This window comes from Sciurus vulgaris (genome assembly GCF_902686455.1).
Source record: "Sciurus vulgaris genome assembly, chromosome: 9".
NCBI lineage: Eukaryota > Metazoa > Chordata > Mammalia > Rodentia > Sciuridae > Sciurus > Sciurus vulgaris.
Genome location: NC_136469.1, coordinates 112,824,418 through 112,843,807, shown reverse-complemented (window position 1 = coordinate 112,843,807; position 19,390 = coordinate 112,824,418). Strand labels below are relative to the sequence as shown.

General features: G+C 44.3%; 2 protein-coding genes across 18 annotated transcripts in view; one reads left to right on the top strand and one right to left on the bottom strand.

The window, feature by feature from the left end:
- NSUN7 (NOP2/Sun RNA methyltransferase family member 7) overlaps positions 1 to 4,625 on the top strand; it is a 45,874-nt gene extending 41,249 nt beyond the window's left edge. For all 5 annotated transcript variants that reach the window (XM_079152842.1, XM_079152841.1, XM_079152839.1 and 2 more), the window contains one exon: positions 316 to 4,625. In XM_079152842.1, coding sequence (XP_079008968.1) covers positions 316 to 954 — 639 coding nt within the window. In that variant the 3' untranslated portion in view covers positions 955 to 4,625. The remainder of the gene's footprint in view (positions 1 to 315) is intronic.
- The window catches only part of APBB2 (amyloid beta precursor protein binding family B member 2), a 346,284-nt gene continuing 331,359 nt past the window's right edge, over positions 4,466 to 19,390 (bottom strand). For 11 of the 13 annotated variants that reach the window (XM_079152829.1, XM_079152827.1, XM_079152828.1 and 8 more), the window contains 6 exons: positions 18,430 to 18,544; positions 16,046 to 16,133; positions 15,344 to 15,427; positions 14,108 to 14,223; positions 12,348 to 12,527; positions 4,466 to 7,993 (listed from right to left, as the gene is read on the bottom strand). In XM_079152829.1, coding sequence (XP_079008955.1) covers positions 7,826 to 7,993; positions 12,348 to 12,527; positions 14,108 to 14,223; positions 15,344 to 15,427; positions 16,046 to 16,133; positions 18,430 to 18,544 — 751 coding nt within the window. In that variant the 3' untranslated portion in view covers positions 4,466 to 7,825. The remainder of the gene's footprint in view (positions 7,994 to 12,347; positions 12,528 to 14,107; positions 14,224 to 15,343; positions 15,428 to 16,045; positions 16,134 to 18,429; positions 18,545 to 19,390) is intronic. The other 2 variants (XM_079152833.1, XM_079152824.1) reach the window with 1 other exon arrangement.

The window sequence follows — 19,390 nt, the reverse complement described above, 5'->3', positions numbered from 1 at the left end:
GAAAAAGAATGCTTTGTGGCAAATAATCCCAATTCCTTATGCTTCTGTGTTTCTCTTTTGTCTGCCCTTTATGCCTACCTCTGTAAGCAGTTTGTCAACATCGAGGGCATCTTCTCTGAGCTGGGTAATTCTGTCAGGTTGGGATAGAATGGGGGAATTGAAGTTTAAAAAGTCATTTGCTGAGGTTCATGGCATGTATTAGGCCTAAACCCCATTTATCTTAATTTAATATTCTATTTATTTTCACGGAAACACAGATATTTGCAGTATGCAAAGAGCTACCTTCCACAGTAATACATGCTTCTTTAATTGTAGCGGGACCCATCTGAGACAGTGTCCGTGAAAGATGTTTTGGCCCGAGCTGCAGCAAAAGGTCTACTGGATGGGATTGAGTTGGGGAAATCATCAAAACGAGAGAAGAAGAGGAGGAAATCAAAAACATCGTTGCCAAAAGCATCTGTCAATGATAATAATGGCATCCAAGTGAAAATTGCTGAGTTTCTGAATCGAGAAGCCAAAGCAAGCACTAGTACATCAGAGGCATTAATGACAAAAACACTCCTTCCACAGAAGCCTGCAGCTCAAGTGGGTGCCTCCTCGCAGATCAGGAAACCCAGCAAGCCTCCCACCAATCCGTTGGCCCCCACGTTAACGAAGAACACTTGTCACTGCAGGCCATGTGAACGGCACACCAACTTCACCCGACCTCGACCGGAAGACAAAATGATTGCTCTGAAACCCATTGAGATTGTTTTGCCTCCGGTAATGTTGCCATTTCCAAGTCCTCAAGGGATCAGATCTCAGGTACCAACTCAACATTTTTACTACCGCTGGGTTAGACCCAAGACCGGTGTGCCTGGCTACCTTCCCACACCATCAGTGTTCAGAAAAGTGGAGAAACCTAAAGAAAACTTACCTTCCTCCCAACTTAGGCGTCCTCGACCATGGCTTTGACTGTCCCATGTTTTTGACAGGGGCCAGAAAAAGGTTTTTTTCAAAGTCAGGTGTTTCTCAGAAGGTTAGACATCACTACACAAGATAGTCATCCGTTTTTCACTTAGTATTTCCTAATTGTGATATTACCTTCAGAGAATCAAAACAGGCGAGAGACAATAATGTAAGGGGGAAATGAGCAGAATTCAGATTCCAACAGCTCAGTGCTGATCTGTTCTAGAATACCCTGATGTAGACTCCGAATCCGCTGTTAGAACTTGTCTCACTCCTCTCAGTCTGGACTAAAGCTCAGCAATTTCTCCTGAAGGGAAACATGGTCTGCCTGGTTGCAGGTTGCTTTTCAAGTTCACTTTTGAGGGCATTCACTAGAAAGCACTGATGTGCAAAAGATGCTGGCCTCCCACCAGCTCTCGAGCACCCCGGCGGTATCCAAGCAGTCCGAGCTGAACTTCTCCTGTCACCATCTTAGGTATTCATCTGTCCCTGAAACAGGGTATGACATGAGTTTTGTAACATGACAACCTGAGTACCAGTAGGAAGCACAGGAAGCTCCAGAGTGCTGGACGTGGTGGCTTAGGTGTCCATCCAGAGGATCTCTTATGGGAAGAGCATCCGGGACCCCGAGCGGATTGAGTGAGCACAATCACCCCTTCCTTCTGCCTGTTTATGCCAAACATGGTTGAAAAAAGACTGAGCAAATTGCCATCAAAACATTCATGATTCTGAGGACAAAACTGTTCAATGCAAGTGATATCTGTTGTCAAAGAATACAAGTGATATCTATTATTGAAGAAACCTATAAAAAGTTCTGATTCTATTCAAAGATCAGGTGATACAGCAAAATGTACAAGTCATTTCAAATGGCACGCAGTAATCAAACTTTGGTAAATCATTTCTGATGCACAATTAAAATATATTGTAGCACTATATTAATTATATTAAATGTCAATTCATCTTAAATGTATTATCAGTCGCCTGCCAATTTTAGTATGATTATCATTTCTGGGTCTACTGATTTTTTCATCATGGCAACAAAATGTTTGACATTAAATAGAATTTCTCAGTTATAACTATAAATCTTGTTTAAAAAAGTTCATAGACACAATGACATTTGAATTTAAAGTTTTATTTTCAGAATTCAGTTGTGTTGAAGTCTTAATAATTCTGGAATGTTCAATTCAGGTGAGACTTCAGTAGGATATTTTGGTCTGTTTCAGTTATATGTTGTTATTTTCTCTCTTGAAATGGGGAGAAAAACAAATGGTGAATTTCATTTTAGTAGTAATAAGAGTACATTTTCATTAAAAACTAAGTGAAGAAAAGACTTCTTTTTTCAAAAAATATTTTTATTAGTTGTTGATGAACCTTTATTTATTTATATGTGGTGCCAAGAATTGAACACAGTGCCTCACACATGCTAGGCAAGTGCTCTACCACTGAGCCACAATCCCAGCCCCAAGAAAAGACTTCTTTAAAAATTTTTTCTGTAGCTGTAGATGGACAGAATGCCTTTATTTTATTTGTTTATCTTATGTGGTGCTGAGGACTGAACGCAGTGCCTCACACTGCTGGGCAAGCGCTCTGCCACTGAGCTACAGCCCAGCCGGAAGAAAAGACTTCTTATACTTGAGCCAGGCTTATAATATTTTAAATCCTGAAAGAATTCTGCTCATGTTAATTATGACTTTTAAAAAGTACAGAAATGTTGGGCTGAGGTTGTGGCTCAATGGTAGAGCACTTGCCTAGCATGTGTGAAGCACTGGGTTCGATCCTCAGCACTGCATATAAATAAATAAAAAACAAACAAATAAATAAAGGTCCACTAACAACTAATAAAATATTTTTTTAAGTACAGAAATGTTTTAAATGTTCAATTTATTTTATTAATTTCAAAAATCATTAACTATGTGTCCCTTTGCTCAATAATTATGGGGTGATTCGTTCTTTTATTCCAATCCAAATCTGGATTTGGGTACCCCATGCCTCTAGGAGGGCAGGGCGGCCTAATTTAACATTGTTCAGTGAAGGGCTGATATTTTATCCCAGGGATTTTTTATTCTTTTCCTGCCTTCACCCCTACTGTCGGCTGCAAAGGATTCCACTGCCCCAAAGCAGAAGGTCTGAAATGTTTATTTTCCAAGTGTATTTTCTGTGTTAACTCTTTGTTATGAAACTGCTCAAGGTATTTTCTAACCCCTACAGCAGCATGTGATTCATGTTACAACTTGTAGTGACTTATTTTCAGTAGCTCCTAACATGCCTCTTGGTGCTGAATTATTTTTCTCTTTAGAAGTTTGTGGAGATTCTAAATTAAACCATTCATTAATTAAACCTGCAATTTTATTCTGAGAATCTTCTAAGCAGGACAGGATCAATTAAGTACTTTGGTAGAATAAAAAGGGAAAGAAACTTAGGATAAAAGCTACATGAGAGAATTGTAGTAAAGAATATTGATCACACCAACAGTTTGCTTTGGTATCTTACTTGCTTGGATGTAAGAGTGTTGCAAAACTCTAAAAATCAAATTACCGATATTTAGATATTCCAATAGCAAATGTTGATTTTTACCTGAAGCTACTTGCTATCATAAAAAAACCCTGAAACCAAAATGAAAGTTTGTTGAGTTACTGCCCTTAGCAGAGTGAGAGAGCACCTCCTGGGGCGTGCAGGACCCGCCAGTGTCACCTACCCCACACTGTCCTTGTCCTCTTCTGTCTGTGTGTCTGACAGTTGAACTAGACCAGAACCAGTGGGTTTCTCTAGCTTCCTTTTGGATTCGGTGCCTATACACCTCTCTTCTTCATTCTCTGAGGTTAAATTCTCAAAGGAAATGAGACAGACTTTGTGCTGAAATACTTTAATCTTAGAAAGACTGCTTGCAGGAGGCTGGAGCTGGTGACTCAGTAGGCATGTGTGTCCAGAATGTCCACCACACAGGGTCAGGGTAATGTCTCAAATTTAGTTATTTCCTCATTCTTCCTGGTGTTGGAAAGATGCAATCACTAGTCAAAGCAGAATCTTACATTACTAATATGATTTCTTAAAAGTTTAATTTGAGGTAATAATATAAAAATAAAATGACTAACAGATACACTAAATTCTATTTTTTGTATATATGACTGAGTTTTCAGATAAATGAGCCAAACATTTTATGCAGCTAAGTTTATTCTCAATACATATTACATTTAAATGTGTAAAAGTGGTCAACAGTAAAAGGGGTAAAGGGGAAAACAAGACATCCTTTCAGGATGAACAACTGGCGCTGGCTGCCAGGGACTGCTCAGTGATGGTGGCAGCAAGGATCTTTGCCCTGAAGCCGAAATTACTTCAACTGCATTTTACTGGCTGTAAACACCATGTTAGGTGTATATTAGGGTAAGCATGGCCAACGAGAGCGCCAGTAGTTTTATTAAATTGTGCTAATATCAGGTAGGGAAATATTTTCTGTGTTGTTCATGAAATCTTGTGTGAAATGAGTGCGCCATTCAAGAAAAGGAAGCGTGGCGGCCGCTAGCACATGGCCTCACATAGTAGAGGACAAGTCATATAGATGGACAAGTGTCCATCTTAAACTCAACGTGAATATTTTTTTTTAAAAAGTAGCAGTGCCAACAGTTTATCACCAAGAACTTGTTTTAATGGAAATGGGTCTAATGTTCCTTCATGCAGTAGACAGATAGACAAAAAACAATGGTCCTAATTAGCTATGCGTGACCTCATATCCAGGTGGAAACAAAGGGCGTGTGGATATGTATATGACTTTTGGATGAAATCACACATGTTGTGAAGAATATAAAAATGAAGCACCACACGGTGCTTTAGTTACAAAGTCAAGTTCTTAGCCATAGGCCTGTTGGCTCTTCCCCTTGATGCTGCCAAAGAGCAGGCAGAGGAGGTGGCAAGACTGCATCTAGCTAGCTGCTTTTAAAAAATAAAAGGAACTTTAAGCATTTTGCCTTTTCTTCTACATATTCCAATAGAAATGTGACTAGAAATCATTACAAAACCAACTTTTAGGCAATGTGTAGTTCACTGAGATTACTTAGACCTGAATACATTGTGACATAATATCCAGTAAAGAGAATATATTAACACAATAATGCAGTATATTTCAGTAAAAATAGAATAAATAAAATAAAAATATTTTAAGCTGTATTTAACAGGTTAATTAAAAAAAACGATACAACATACAAGGCATAGTGAACATGGCTGCCTGTTTACCGAATCACAGATATAAAGAATGCATAGATAACTGAAGTCTCACTAAGATATCAGGTAAAACACTGGCATCCTTTCACAGACAAATACACACATACTTTCATATATACTTTTTGGCCATGGCAGAAAGTGTCTGAACATACTGTTTAACATAATTAATTTTACAAAATTAATCTGCATTTAATATGCAAAGCTACTCTCAAAACAAAATATCTGCAGTAAAGTTAGTAAAGGCTATCATTCATCTTATTATAGCCTATAATTGCATATATAAATCAGTTTGCTACTTAAAGCTAGCTCAGTATTCTTGATCCTGAAAACAAACAAACATATGCCTTAAAAAACGAACAGGGGGTTCTGGTAGAGATTCCTGTAGAAAAGTGGATTAGTTGATTAGAGTTTTGAAGTTTAGCACACTAAAACGTTTCACTATGGAGATGGAGATGTGAGATCATTGTAACTGAATTTGAAAAAGCTTTTCACAGGGCACAGTAAGGCTGACTTAATGCAATAATTTCTCATGATGGCTCTGGTTACCTTGGATAGAACAGTATGCAAGTTGGAGAGAAGTTTAATGCATATCTAAAGTAGCATCGTTTGTCATGACATTAGGGTGCCAGCAAACAATTCCAGTCCCTGGGCGCCCCTCCAGGAATTCTGTGAGGAAGCAGCAGGCAGAAGGCCTTCTATTTGTTCCATCATGCTTTCTGGTAGCTAAATGTCACGAGTGAGGAGTGGCTCTACCACAAGTAACATCACCTGTGGAAAATCTCACTGATCTGAAAGGCTGCACTGAGTGGAGGCGCCTGTCCTCTACAACACGTCTGAGGCGTGCTGCAGCAAACGGTCCCAGACTGAGGGAGAACAATGGTTTTATGATTAATTTAATGCCACTGAATAAATAATCCGGACACTTTTTCGTACTTACATAGGGAATTCTGAGATGGCCTGTTTCCCTGTCTGCTCTTTGTTTGTGCCATAGTCATCTGGAAAGGGTCCTCCCGGCTGACTGCGAAGGCAGCACTACATGGCCAGAGCTGGGAGCTGGGAGGCTTGAGTCCTGGCTCTGGCTCTCGTGAGCTCCCGCGAGATCTTAGGCCAGTCGATTCAGCCTTTTGGAACTTGGTATTCTTAGTTCTCCAATGTGTTTTACCTTTCCCATCTTATAAGGCTCAGATGTGGTAAGAATGTGGAAACCCCTGACGAGAAGAAAGCAGCGTGCAAACATGAAGCATTCCTTTTGTAACTGGATGTTGTGGATGTTAACTTTAACACTAGAAGGTAAACAAGAATAATATCGAGACTGATCCTTTAGCAAAATAAGAATGTCAACGAGAGTTTAAATTGGATATTTTTATAGCTAAGTTTCTTATCTACATAAAAAGAAGAAAATGCTGTTTTGGGGAAACTGTTAAGTAGGCCCATTATTCCTATGTATATTTTGCTCCAACATGAAAATTTTTAAACCTTAAAAGTAAAATGGAAAAAATATTAATTTTAAAATAAATCTAGTTGAGTTCAATAAATTCTAATATTAAATACTAAATTTAAGAAAAGCTTCAACTTATGCAGTTTGTTGCCATGGACAGTACATGATGGACAGACAGCTTTCTGGACAAAAAGCACTAGAATAAGACTGGGCTAGATGCAGAATTCTAGCACGTTTACCTCTAATGAAAATAAAATGGTGGTAGAGACCTCAAATAATAGTGTATAACAGAGACAAAAATGGCATTTCCTCAACTCCAAGTTGCATATTGGCTAATCATCAAACTAAGGATGAAAGATTCAGGAGGAGTATTTCATCTTAGCATTGTGTAGAGAATGGCCATAGTGAACTATAATTCTCTAGCTGCATCGTACAATGTAAGGCAGAAGTTTGAAATATGTCCCACCCAAAATGCATTATGATTTTGTTAATCTCTTTTTTGAAAATAATCAGTTTGAAAACCATCTGAAAAGAAAGTTTTTTTTTTTTTTTGTTCCATTTTAATTCCTCAAATTTAGTTTCTCATTAATCTTAAGTCCCACAAACAGCTGGAGGCGTGAAATGGTGTCCTTGTGTCACACAGCTCGTCAAGGAAAGCTGCCAGTTGGGTTCTATACTGATGCCAACTGTCAATTTTGTTAACCAACAGGTTCAGTTTTATGAAAAACTAAAACCCAAACTCGTCATCCTGTCTTTCCAGCAATTCAATGGTATCTGCTACGCAGTGTCTATGTGTTTCTGACGCTGGAAACAGGGCAAAGTGCTGTAGGACTTGAAGGTTGCTGTCCAGCCGAGAGGACAGTGAGAGGATGCAGGCACCATTCACTCCAAGGACGCAGCAGTAGTTCGCTGGGAGGGGCGGGGCCCCACGCTTCCCTGCGTGTGCGAAGTCAGAATGTTCATGATATCTACAATAAGAAAAAGACCTTCCACTGCTCAGGGTGTAACTTACTGACAGGAAAAAAAAAAAAAAAGATTCATGCTGCTTTTCCTAGCACACGACGGTGGCAAGACGAGAGAACATGCCTGTCTGACACTGCGCGGGCACGGACGAATTCTCTGAAGACAAAGCATCAGCAACGGAATGGAAGGCCGAGATCAGTTCCTTTTCTTTAGCTACTCAGTCTTCAGGTAAAGACGACAGAGTCCTTTATCATAATGCAACTAGGGTGTTTCTGTGACAGGGCGTTTCTGTTTCAAAGTGTCAATGAGGGATAAGACCCCTCGTTTTACATTGGTTGTGACTCTTCTGGTCATTGAGTCTGCAGGCGGAGGAGGTGGTCGAACTTTCTGTGAAGGTGGCCGGGCTACCAAGCACTTCTGATATCGTAACTGAAATAAAAGAAAAAAAATGTTATGGTAACTAATCATGTCTTCTTTCTTCTTCATATGATTTTCATTTAACACCAATATGTTGACTTCTGAAAGGCAAAGCGGTAGACCCTAAACAGAAATTCAAGAGTTTATTTTATTCTTGACGTGGATCTTAAATTTTCCTGAAAGATCATAAGGTTCAATGAAGGTATTTGGACCCCCCCCCCCCCCCCCCCCCCCGCCCCCAGCCTTCCATCTAGTTCCACCTTCTGCTTTCTCTCTATGCTAACAGGCTGGATGCCTCATCGTCAGCAAGCTAAAGAAAACAGGAAGGTTTGGGCCAGAGCGCTGACTCCAGATGCCATCAGAGACAGCACAGTAGAAAGGGCACATCACTTGGGTTTGTTTTGTTTTCTTGGCAGTGCTGGGGATTGAACCCAGGGCCTCGTGCCTGTGAGGCAAGCACTCACTAGCTGAGCTACATCCCCAGCCCCTGGGCACCGACACTTGGGAGTGCACAGGCAGTTACTAACTCTCTCAGCCTCAGTTTCTTCAACTGTAAAGTAGCTGAAGAGTGGGGACCTTTGTAGAGGTATTTTGATTGAATAAGAAATATTTATAGAATGTCTAAAATAGGCTACCTACATAAATGTTTGTTTCTGCCCCAATTTTCTGCCATAATTATAATAAAAAAGAATGACATATTAAGATTTCAGATGGCCGGGCATGGTGGTACATGCCTGTAATCCCAGCAATTTAGTGAGACCCTGTCTCAAAAATAAACAGGCTGGGGATCTGGCTCAGTGGTTAAGTACCCTGGGTTTAATCCCTAGTACCAAAAAAAAAAAAAAAAAAAAAAAAGGAAAAAAAAAAGATTTCAGTATATATTTTATATTCAAGTCTAAATCCTAATGGATTTTTTTTTTTTTAATCCATTAGCAATGGCACCAAGGGTAATTTTCTATCTTTCAAAAATGGAACATCAAAGCCCCTTGCTTTTGCACTAATGGAAAAATAAGCAATTCTTCAAAATTGGATGAAAAGTTTAAAATTTATCAAATGTTTTCCAAATTCAAGTACTTTAAAATAATTCAACAGCTGATTTAAAAAAATCAACTTGAACATCAGCAGGCTCCTTGGTAGAGAAGGGGAATACACTGATGTATCTCCCTAAGAAGCATAAAATATCTTCAGCAAGACTTGGGAAGGAGAGGTCATAATGTCCTACATACCATAAGGCCACAAAACTGGCCCCTTTCAACTCAATCTGATGAACTAGGATGATTTCCTACATATTTACTCTGTGTAATGCATCTTGCTACAAATGAATCACAATTCAAACCATATCTAAAGCATGAATTTATAGACAGGTAGGGTATAAGGACATGGGACCCTCAATTTGGAATTTCAAACAGGAGTTTTATATATACAAAGTGAATAAAAACTGCACCTAATTGATGAATTTTATAAAGGATCCCTCTGTTTAGTGAATATTTAATTTCACTAAAATATCTTCAGTTGAGCCTACATCACACAGCTGTAAAAGTGCCTAAAAATTAAGAAAGAAAAATGTGTTTGTATTGTATTTTGGATAGTATGGATTCATACGTAGGTAATTCAGATGGAGAATCATGTATTTGAACAAAGAAAACAACCGCATTAGGAAAGCTGGATTTGGAGAGGGTTGGGGAGCTTTGATTTCATCCCTGTGCCTTGCAATGGTCGGCTGCCGGCTGGCTGCACCCATACAATTAAAATAGGAAGCAAAGAGTAAAAGTTGTTTCCAAGAGGGAACAAACTGTAGCCAGTGACGAAGCTAATTATTTAACTGTTGTTAGCATTTGAAATGTATAATTAAGGCTGAAAGCCATTCATTTTATGACCAAAACCATCTGTTAGGATCCATTTCAATTTCATCAAATATCAAATGTCTTCCACTTTTGCTTGATTGAAATCTATCTGCTGCACGTAGCCCCTTGACCCCATCCTAATTCCCAGGGCCTGGATCATACTCTACTTTGACTCCTCAGCCTCCTTGCTCCCCTCCCTTGCACCACAGCCCCAAGACTTGATTGGAAATTCTACCTCTAACAAGGGCCTGTGGGAAGTAGGGGACCAGAGTGTAAGCACCAGGTCTCTCCTCCTTCCCCTCAGTCCCCCTCCAGGTCAAAAGTGTCTTTTAAGATAAAGGTCAGTCTGCTCTCCTCCTGTTCCTTGCCTTTGCCATTTGCCCTCCCGCCTCCCGCCTTTTCCTCGTTCTTAACTTAGCATGAAGCACAGTGTACGCAGCAGGTCAGAAAATAACACGCAAACGAAAGAGGCGCTCCCTCTACTCCCCTTTCCTCGGCTCCACCTGTTCTTGGTTCTTAGCACCTTCTGGTTTGTCTCAAGGGTCTCTGACCAACTAGGAGGCTAAGTGCCTCTAGGTCCTCATCGATCACCATTTCCTGTTGAGATTGAGCCCTAACAACTATCACATGTTACTTAATGACAGGGACACATTGAGAAATTTGCTGTTGGGAGATTTCATCCTCGTGCAAACCTCACAGTGTACTGGCACAAACCCAGGTGGCATGGCCTACACACCCAGGCTGTACAGCACAGCCTACTGCTCCTGGGCTGTGAACCGGAACGGCGTGTGACTGTACTGAGAGAGTGCTGAAGGCCACTGTCACACAATGGTATTTGTATATGTAAACACAGGGTACAGTAAAAATGCACTGTAAAAGAGAAAATGGGACCTGCAGGACTAGACGTTGCCCTGGTTGTCACTGAGTAGCAAGTGAATGTGAAGGCCCTAGACATTGCTACGCACACTGTAGAGCTACCAACACGCTACACTTAGGCTACACTACATTTATTAAGCATTTTTTTCTTTAATAATGAATCAATCTTAGAGTTTCACTTTTTTACTTAGTTTTAAAAACGTTTTTAACCTTTTGTTAACAACACTTAGCTTAAAACACAAACACACTGCAGGTGATAGGAATTCTTCAGCCCCATTATGACCTTAGGGGACCATGCAACGTAGTGTGTGACCCCACTTCAGTCCAGCTTCGCGGGCCACAGCCCTTAGCCTGTGAAAAGTGTGCAGGCTGTCCCATACTACAACCAACCAACCAGCAAACCGTCAGTGTTACCTCTGAGCTACCTGAGGTTGGGCTTCCCCCTCCTCCTCCGGCTCATTCTCAATCCAGTGCGCTCTCATATCTTATTTACAGCCCTTTCTGCACTAAGCACAGCTTTGTTTTAGGAATCTCCTGCACCACATCTGAGCTCCAGGATGCAGGGGTCACACTGAGTCAGGCCCGAGCGTCCCAGAGTCTTGCCCAGGAACGCTGGGTTGAATTAATGCGGCACAGAGGCCTCCAGCCCAGCCTCCCTCTCCTGGGCCAGCAGCTGTCCACCACGTCTCTCAGGCCACTGGCCCCTGTGCCCTCCCATTGTTGCTCTCTGGCTCAGCCCCTCCTCGCCTCCCGTGGACTGGCTGATGGCCTCCCAGGTGACTGCTCCTCTCGGCCTATCCCTTCGACCCATCCTCCGTGCTCTTGCCTGTCTTTGCTGGAGGAGTATTCTAACACCTGAATAGTCAACTCGCTCCTTTGTCTCACCATCTTTGCTAGAGAAAAGCGAACTCTGGCCTGACACCACAGGCCCCTCGTGCCACAGCCCTGTCACCTCCACTGGGTCCCAGCACCCAAACTGCCACTGTAGGACTGCACCATGGACTTCAGGTTTAGGGCCTATGTTATATAGCTCCGTCACTTTTATTACGATCTTTCAGTGTCCATCCATAATGGGTGCTCCACGGATATTTGTTCAATGAACAATGAAGTATTTTTGATTCAAACTACATACATGGTGAAAAGCACCCTGGCTATGCTACCCAGCAGTGCAGGGCAGACCCCGGGCTGTGCCCAGACCTCACTCCAGCTTCTCTGAGCCAACAGCCGCCTGACAGGGTGTTGCAAGGAGAACGATTCACTTAAACCAACTACTTGAAATAAGAATCACTTGGTGCATTTTACTTTAGAGCACCGAGTTGAATGTAAAAAGTAACAACTCACACGTGACCGGGTTTCCTGACCACATACTTAATTCGAGATCCTCAAATCTGCAGTTGGTAAGATCATCCTTCCCAAGGTTCCTGGGACCTCTACAGAGCGGGGCTGTCTTCCCACTCCGCCTGGCTCTCGAGATGCAGCCCGCTTGTCTTAACTGGTTCTGCCCACAGGAACCAGAGTGACAGAGAGCGGGGCAGGGCTTCAGAAGTCTGATTTCTTTTACATGAGTGATTCTGCTCCAATTTATCACATATAAAACAAAAGCAGGGGCGCAGGACCGGGCGACCCGCCAGGTCAACGGCGCTCACCATGCAGGCAGCCTGGACGGCCTCCGACACGTTACCCGCGTTGGGCTCACACCAGAACACGTGGCACTCGAAGCGCTGGTTCCCAGTGTCCATGATGAAGGCGAACGTGTGGACGTCCTTCCCGACACCCATGAAGGACAGGAATCGCACCCGGCACTCCACCAGGGTCTCCTCTTCATTCTGCAAGAGACGCTGGTTAACATCCTGCCCTCTCTGGGAAACGAGGCAGCAGTCACCTCAATCTTTATATCTTCAACAGATCACAGGAGCCAGCACACAGGACCTGGCCAGGTTGACTTCAGAAAGGACTTGGGTCTTTCCAGAAGATGAAACAGTGCCTTCCGTGCTGTAGTACCTCCTCCTGGCAGTTCAGCTGATTTGAACTACACTGATGTGGAAATGTCCCATTCTCTACCCACTAGACCCTGAGTCTGTGAGTTCACTTGGCAAGGAACAAAGTCACACATACTTCCTATACTTTGCCCAACATGGACACCAGGGGCTTACCGCCTGCTTGCCCAGGTAAACCCACAGGGCACCGGGACCAAAGGATTCACCACATCTCTCCCCATCTGGTCCCTCTCCCTTAGCAAAACAGCACACTGAATCACATTTTTATCTAAAACCACGTGAAATGAAAAGTTGCCAAGTCAATGAATTTTTCATATATATTTTTTTAAATTCATTTTTTGTCACATCGTTTTTTTCCCTTTCTACAAACTGGCATCCACCTGAAGCAGCTTATAAAGAAATGCCTGGAATCCAACCTTGAGGTTATGAAGGCTGAGCCTTTGCAATGATCACATGTAACCTTTGAGCTAGTAAACTCATCTGGATGGTACCTTTCAGATCAAATATCTTGCCTCATTATGCTGACTTCCTTGAAGACAGCCACATGGTGCAGGAGAAGAGCCTGGTGGGGCAGGTACCACTAGGAGGCAGCCCATCCTGGGAGGTGACTGTTGAGCTGGGCTGGAAGAGTGAGAAGCCAGCCATGGGGGGAGCAAGTGGGAAGGTCTGAGGGAAGAGGAGGATGTATGGCTGGAGCCGGGAGCAAGGAGGCCAGTGGTCTGTGCTGGGGTAGAACAGGTAGTGGGGACAAGATCACACAGGGCTTGAATGTGAGCTGCTGGTGGACAGAAGAGCAGGCTGATGACCTGAGGGCTTTCCCTGACATGTCTTCACAAGGCAGAATCAAAAAATTGGTAGAGGGCCTGGAGCCGGACTGCCTGGTCCCGTACTTGCAACGGCGTGAGGAAGGGCCAGTTTCTCTCTCTCTGTTCTTCAGTTCCCTCAAAAAGAGTGGGGTAATGTGGGCTGAGGCTAATGCTGGCTGCTGTCAAGATGATTGATGACCCCTCTTCCTGCTGCCATAACAGGCCACCAGGACTTGCCTAACAGAAACATCCTCTGTGCCCAACCCCAGCCTGCATGGTCCATTCAACCCTGGAGTCCTGTCTAGCCAGAAACCTGAGTGAGCTCTAGCTAGTGTCACTCAATCACTTTGAGCAAATGATTCCAATCTCTTGGGCAAATGAGGAAAACAGAATCAGAAGCACCAGGACAAAAGAGGAAAGCAGAGGAACGCACAGATTCAGACCAGGACGAGGGCCAAAACCTTTTACAAATGCAGCCCATTTTAATTCCAAGCAGGCTCGACTCCCAAGAGGTCAAGCACTGGCTCTGTTTCTGGGTTTCATGGAGACCGTAGTAAAAGCCTCACTGTGGCCCACGAAGGCCAAGGTCCTCTAGGACCTCACCTTTTCACTGATGACCGTCACTGTTGCATCGGCCACATTCATGTTCACAGATGGCCAATCCTCCTTGTTAGATGAGCTCATCAGACTTTCTATGGCACTATTCAGGGTATCCATTCCTGTGGATAGAAAAGATAATTGAAAAATTCTTCAAGTTGTTTATCACTCTCCAATGTGGGCCCAATTGCCCAGTATTAGCTGTACCCCAATCAATCTATGGATTTTTTTTTTTGTGTGTGTGTGGTTCCAGAAGACAAGACACTTCATCACTTTATCCTCATGATTGTTCAAAATAAAATGCCAGCTTTTCCAACAGGAAGGAGGCTTATGAGCCCCTCCAGAAATCTAGCATGGGGTGTTCTGTCCAATGAGACCATGGCACTCCCATCTCTCTCCAGATTCTCCAGCCCAGGGGTGGAAACAGTACTCAGTAATCCTGTCTCTATGCCAGCAGGGCCTTGGGAGGGGACCTGGAAAAAGCCAGCACTGGCCAGAGTCCCTGAGCTTCTTTCATCTCACAAGACACTTAACCAAGGCCAAGTCTTACGGTCCCTAGACCATGAGTGGTGCAGGCTAGTGAAAGGGGTCTTTCGCTGGGTGTTCCTATGGGCTGCTGGAGGCCTGGAAGTAGGATAAGAACATTACTGTGACCTCGCACAGAATTCACACCCAGGAAGTGTGTAAGTCAATGGTTTTCAGTACATTTAGAGTGCAGTCATTATCACAATCAATTGTGGAACATTTTCATCATCCCAAAAAGAAATCCTGTACCCTTTAGGAGCTACTTACTAGCTTTCCATCTCTAGAGATTCACCTATTCTGCATATTTTCTATAAATGGAATCGTGCAGTAGGTGGTGTTCCGTGATTGGCTAATATTTTCAAGGCTTACCTACGTCCATGTTTCAGTACTTTGTTCCTTTTTATTGCCAACTAAAATTTCATTATATGGAAGCATCCTGTCCGTGTCAGTTGATGAACATTTGGATTGTTTCTACTTATATATTATTATGAATAATGTTGCTGTGAATACTGGTGTGCAAATTTTTCTGTGGACAGATGTTTCCATTTCTCTTGGGTGTTTGTGCAGGCGGAGCCGCTGGGTCAAATGTTAACGGTTTAAGCTTTTGAAGAGCTGCCCACCTGCTTCCCCACGCAGCCACACCTCATGGGGGTGTGAGTACCTCCCACAAGCTCCTGAACACCTCCTAAGGGGAAAGGCAATAAAGGGTCAACATACCGACTGGTCTGTCGACAGGTAACATTCCCAAGTACTGCACGTGGAACTTCTGGACCAGCTCTGTCTTTGGTGTTGGGAAATCTACTACAGGGAACAAAAGCAACCCATTTTTCTTAGTGGTCCCCACACATAAGTGAAAAATAGTCATCACCTGGGACCTGAAATCCCCAGAACACCACCTGTGCCATTATGTCCTGGTTCTGAATGTTCTATCAAAATAGCATTTCTGCCCCTAACTTCCAAGTTAAATTAGCTTTAGTCTTTTGCTCAATTTCCCAGCCCTTTACCTCTGTCAGTCAAAATCCTATTAAATTTTCATTTCAAGGCAGGAAAGAGTTTAAAGACAGGAGCTTGTGTACCAAGCTGTCTCTCTGATGTGTGCTAGGGAAAAATAATTGAAGAGCCCCCAAAATAACATCATGCATATTTTAAAATTAGTCCCTACCCCATAGTGTACATGAGTTATAGAAACAATATTCTTTAACTTTGTCCAGTAGCAACAAAGCCAACCACCCTTTGGTAATTCTAGTGACATGAAATAAGTCTGTGCTCCTGTAGGACCCAAAGTACATGCTTGACTCATGTTTTTTGAGTTGTATATGCTTTTACAGGAAACTTGAGATAATGGAGAACCACCTGAGACCCTTCAGTTCCCGCCATGATGGACAGTGCCGTGATGAAGGGGAGATGCCAATGGCCTACCTTGCAAAGGGACTTCGGGATTCACACTGGTCCTCTCCTGTGAGGAGCTGCAGGCCAGGGCTTTGGCATTCTTCCGTTCAGCCATAATCTAAAGATGAAGTGCAAACACAGCTCTGGTTGGTGGGGACGGGCCCCACGCCTTCAGTGAGTATAGCCGTAAAGTACCTGAGTTGATTTCACTTCCAAGTTAAATCAGGTTGAACCTTTTGCCTGGTTTTCTGGCCCCTTACTCTGGGCTGTTTTTCATTTGGGAATTGTGCTCATTTTCTCTGGGAAAACAGATGAACTGTTCCTCAGAGTAATGGTCTCCTGATTGCTTGGAATTTACCTTTTCCATTCACTTGGTTCCCAGTTTTGCTGAAAATCACTCAGTATCTATGGCCGGGCCTGGACCTGCTGGCCCAGTTGTCCGTGGAACCCAGCACGGTGGGGCTTCCCTGGTCCTTCTACACACCCACTTTCAGATAATTTTCTCAGGGTTCTGGAGACAAAATATGTGGGTTCAAATCCCACCTCTGCCACTTACTAGCTGTGTGGCCTTGTGTCTCATCTCCTTGATCATGTGTGGGAATGACCACTGTCACAGGGCAGTTCTGAGGATTAAAGGAGCCAGGGCGTCAAACACTCAGTGGGCTCAGAAATGTCAGCTGCTATCTCAGGTCCTTCTAAACTCTCTCTCTTCTGTTAGGGACATGATGTCCGCTGTGCTCAAGTGTCATCGCTTTCCATTCCTGTTCCTCGCCAGCTTCATGGGGCCATGGGTTTAAGTACTGAAAGAAGTCCACCTTTAGTGACCCCAAAGTGACTCTTCCCAGGCCATGCTTGCCACTTTAGGGATAATGAAGGCCATTCACCCCAGAGCTCCACTGGGCCTGGGTCCCCAGACGCGAGCCCGGGATGGCGGGCAGGAGTGGCCAGCTGTGAGGTCGAGCATCCAGCCGTGCTCCGCCAGGCTGGTTCTGAGGGCTTTACGCTAGGATGCAAGCTGCACAGGGCAAGGGGCTTTCCTGTCGGGACACTGCCATCTCCCCAGTGCCTGCATTGGCACCTGGCATGGAAACAACATCCCACTGTGTCTGCTGGGATGAGGAAAAGTTAAGCTGCGAAGTGTGCGACATACTGCAAATGCTTCAGCCTCGCTCCAGTCCTGTCACTGCACAAACCGACAGCAGGCTGGGTTTGAATCTCACCAAGGACCCTTGGAGGGCCTTGGAGGTCAAAGGGCAGAGAAGCCACCTGCTCTCAGGTGGCTCCTTCGTGGAAAACTGCGACCCACCAGCATGTGCCAGCAGAGGACATGAGGGGCCTGTGGTGGCCATGGTACACCACAGGACGCACACTGCAGGTGCCGAGTCCTTGGAGGTTCTAGGGAGGAAGATTTCAGGTCAACACAACCACAGCTGCTTAACAGTGGAGCAGTCTCCTGAGAAATAAGAGATTCCTCCCCAGAAGTGCATGGCAGCAGCGGGCAGAGGGGAGTCCCCGTGGGGAATGCCGTGCTGGCGGCAGGAAGGAGGAGAGGCTGGACTGGTGGGGCCGGGTTCCTGATCTCATTCTGAGACTTTGAGACTGTGGTCCAGGAAGCTGGATCCTGATCAGTGTGGACAGTGGCTGCAGACCTGCACGGTGGACGGTGAGCCTCCGGGAGCTGCTGTGTCACTGTGAAGAGTGTGTTCGTGGCAAGCCCCCGCTGCCTGCGAGCCGTCACCGGTCAGTGTTTCACCATCCTCCATTCTTCTGGTCCTTTCCCTCTTGGAGCAGGTGGCCCTGCCCCTGGGAGATCTTCCTGCACCTGCCATTACTTGGCCAACCTAAGTTATCTAGATATGCCACCAGCCGGTGGGAAGAGCTACGCTTCTCCTCGTTTTGTAGTTAGCACCACCTGGATCAACACCTGGCCTATAGGTGACAGACAGCCCTCCTTCTGTGTGAGTTCTGGGTCTGTGGATTCTAGCGACCAGGGACTATAAATGTCAGGGAGGAGCTGACGTGTGTGTGCAGTTAAGCCCATAATGGCTACATCTGTACTGAACACAATAACAATAGTCTAACAACCATTTACAAAGCATTTATCTTGTATTTAGTAAAATACTGGATCTAGAAATACTTTAAAGTTCCTGGGAAGATGTACACAGGTTACAGGCTAATACTATACCATCTTATATACAGAACTTGGCATGTGAGAACTTTGATGTCTGCTGAGGTAGTTACAGATGCTCTGTGGATTCTGAAGGACGGCTGTGGCTTAATGGGATGGGCTGAGCAAGCTGGCCCCTTCGTCCCCGAGTCTGATGTACAGGTCCCCTGTCCTGCCCTTCCACACCCCTTTGCCTGCTCAAGGGTGAGGAGAGAGAGGTGGACTGCTGTGCCCTAACCCACCTTACCTTGGAACAAATTTCGTGGAGACTTGTGGCGATGGCTTTTGCTGGTGTGTCACATCGAAATACATGACATTTCAAAATTCTGGTATCTTTATCTCTTGCTACATAAGCAAAATCCCTGTGCAAAAAAAAAAAAAAAGTACATTAGAAAAAGGAAGCTTTTACTAACACGTATGCTAGTTATGAATGTTAAAGGAGCTAGCAGCGAGCGTGTCAGTGGTAAACAGTGTATGCAATGATTTAAAAAAAACAACAAAATATCAACGGTTACAGAAAACAGAAGCACAGTTTGGTGGACATTAGGAATTTCTAAGCACTGTAACTACAGGGTCCCCCAAATCCAGTCTCTTGCACCCCCAGAATAGCTAACAACCCTGGACAAATGCTGAGTTTTGCAGAGTCTGTCTATCTACATGATCACAAATGTCACAATGACAGGACACCACACAGGCTTGGAAGAGCATGAACTGCATGAGTGACATGGGGACAGACACCGGGTGCCGCAGACGCCGAACAACAGGCTCTGCTGTGGAGACACGAGCACAGAGAACCGCCAGACCCACAGCGGCCCGAGAACGCTGATGGGCATGGGAGGGCAGGCTGGCACGGAGACACGGTGGGCTGAGAGCCTACCAAAGGTACCCCGGCCACTAGACGCTCCTCCAGCTCCTCTCAGGGCGACGCAGCTGCATCCCATCACACTGCTGTCCTACAGCCTGAGCTCAGACGCTGCGGGGAGCAAGCGGCGCCTGCTGGGTTTTAGCATTTGTTTTACTGATAATAAAAGACAGCGGCTGTGACATGACTGGGTTTCCAAAGGGCTATGGGATGCATCTAAATTTCTTGCTGTTAGTACTGGAGGACAGCGGCCTTCAAAGTCAAAAGTGTTTATGGAAAATCAACGCCCGCTGTACCCCTGCGGTCATGGATCCCAGTGACTGACGTGCGGGTGATGCTCAGCCAG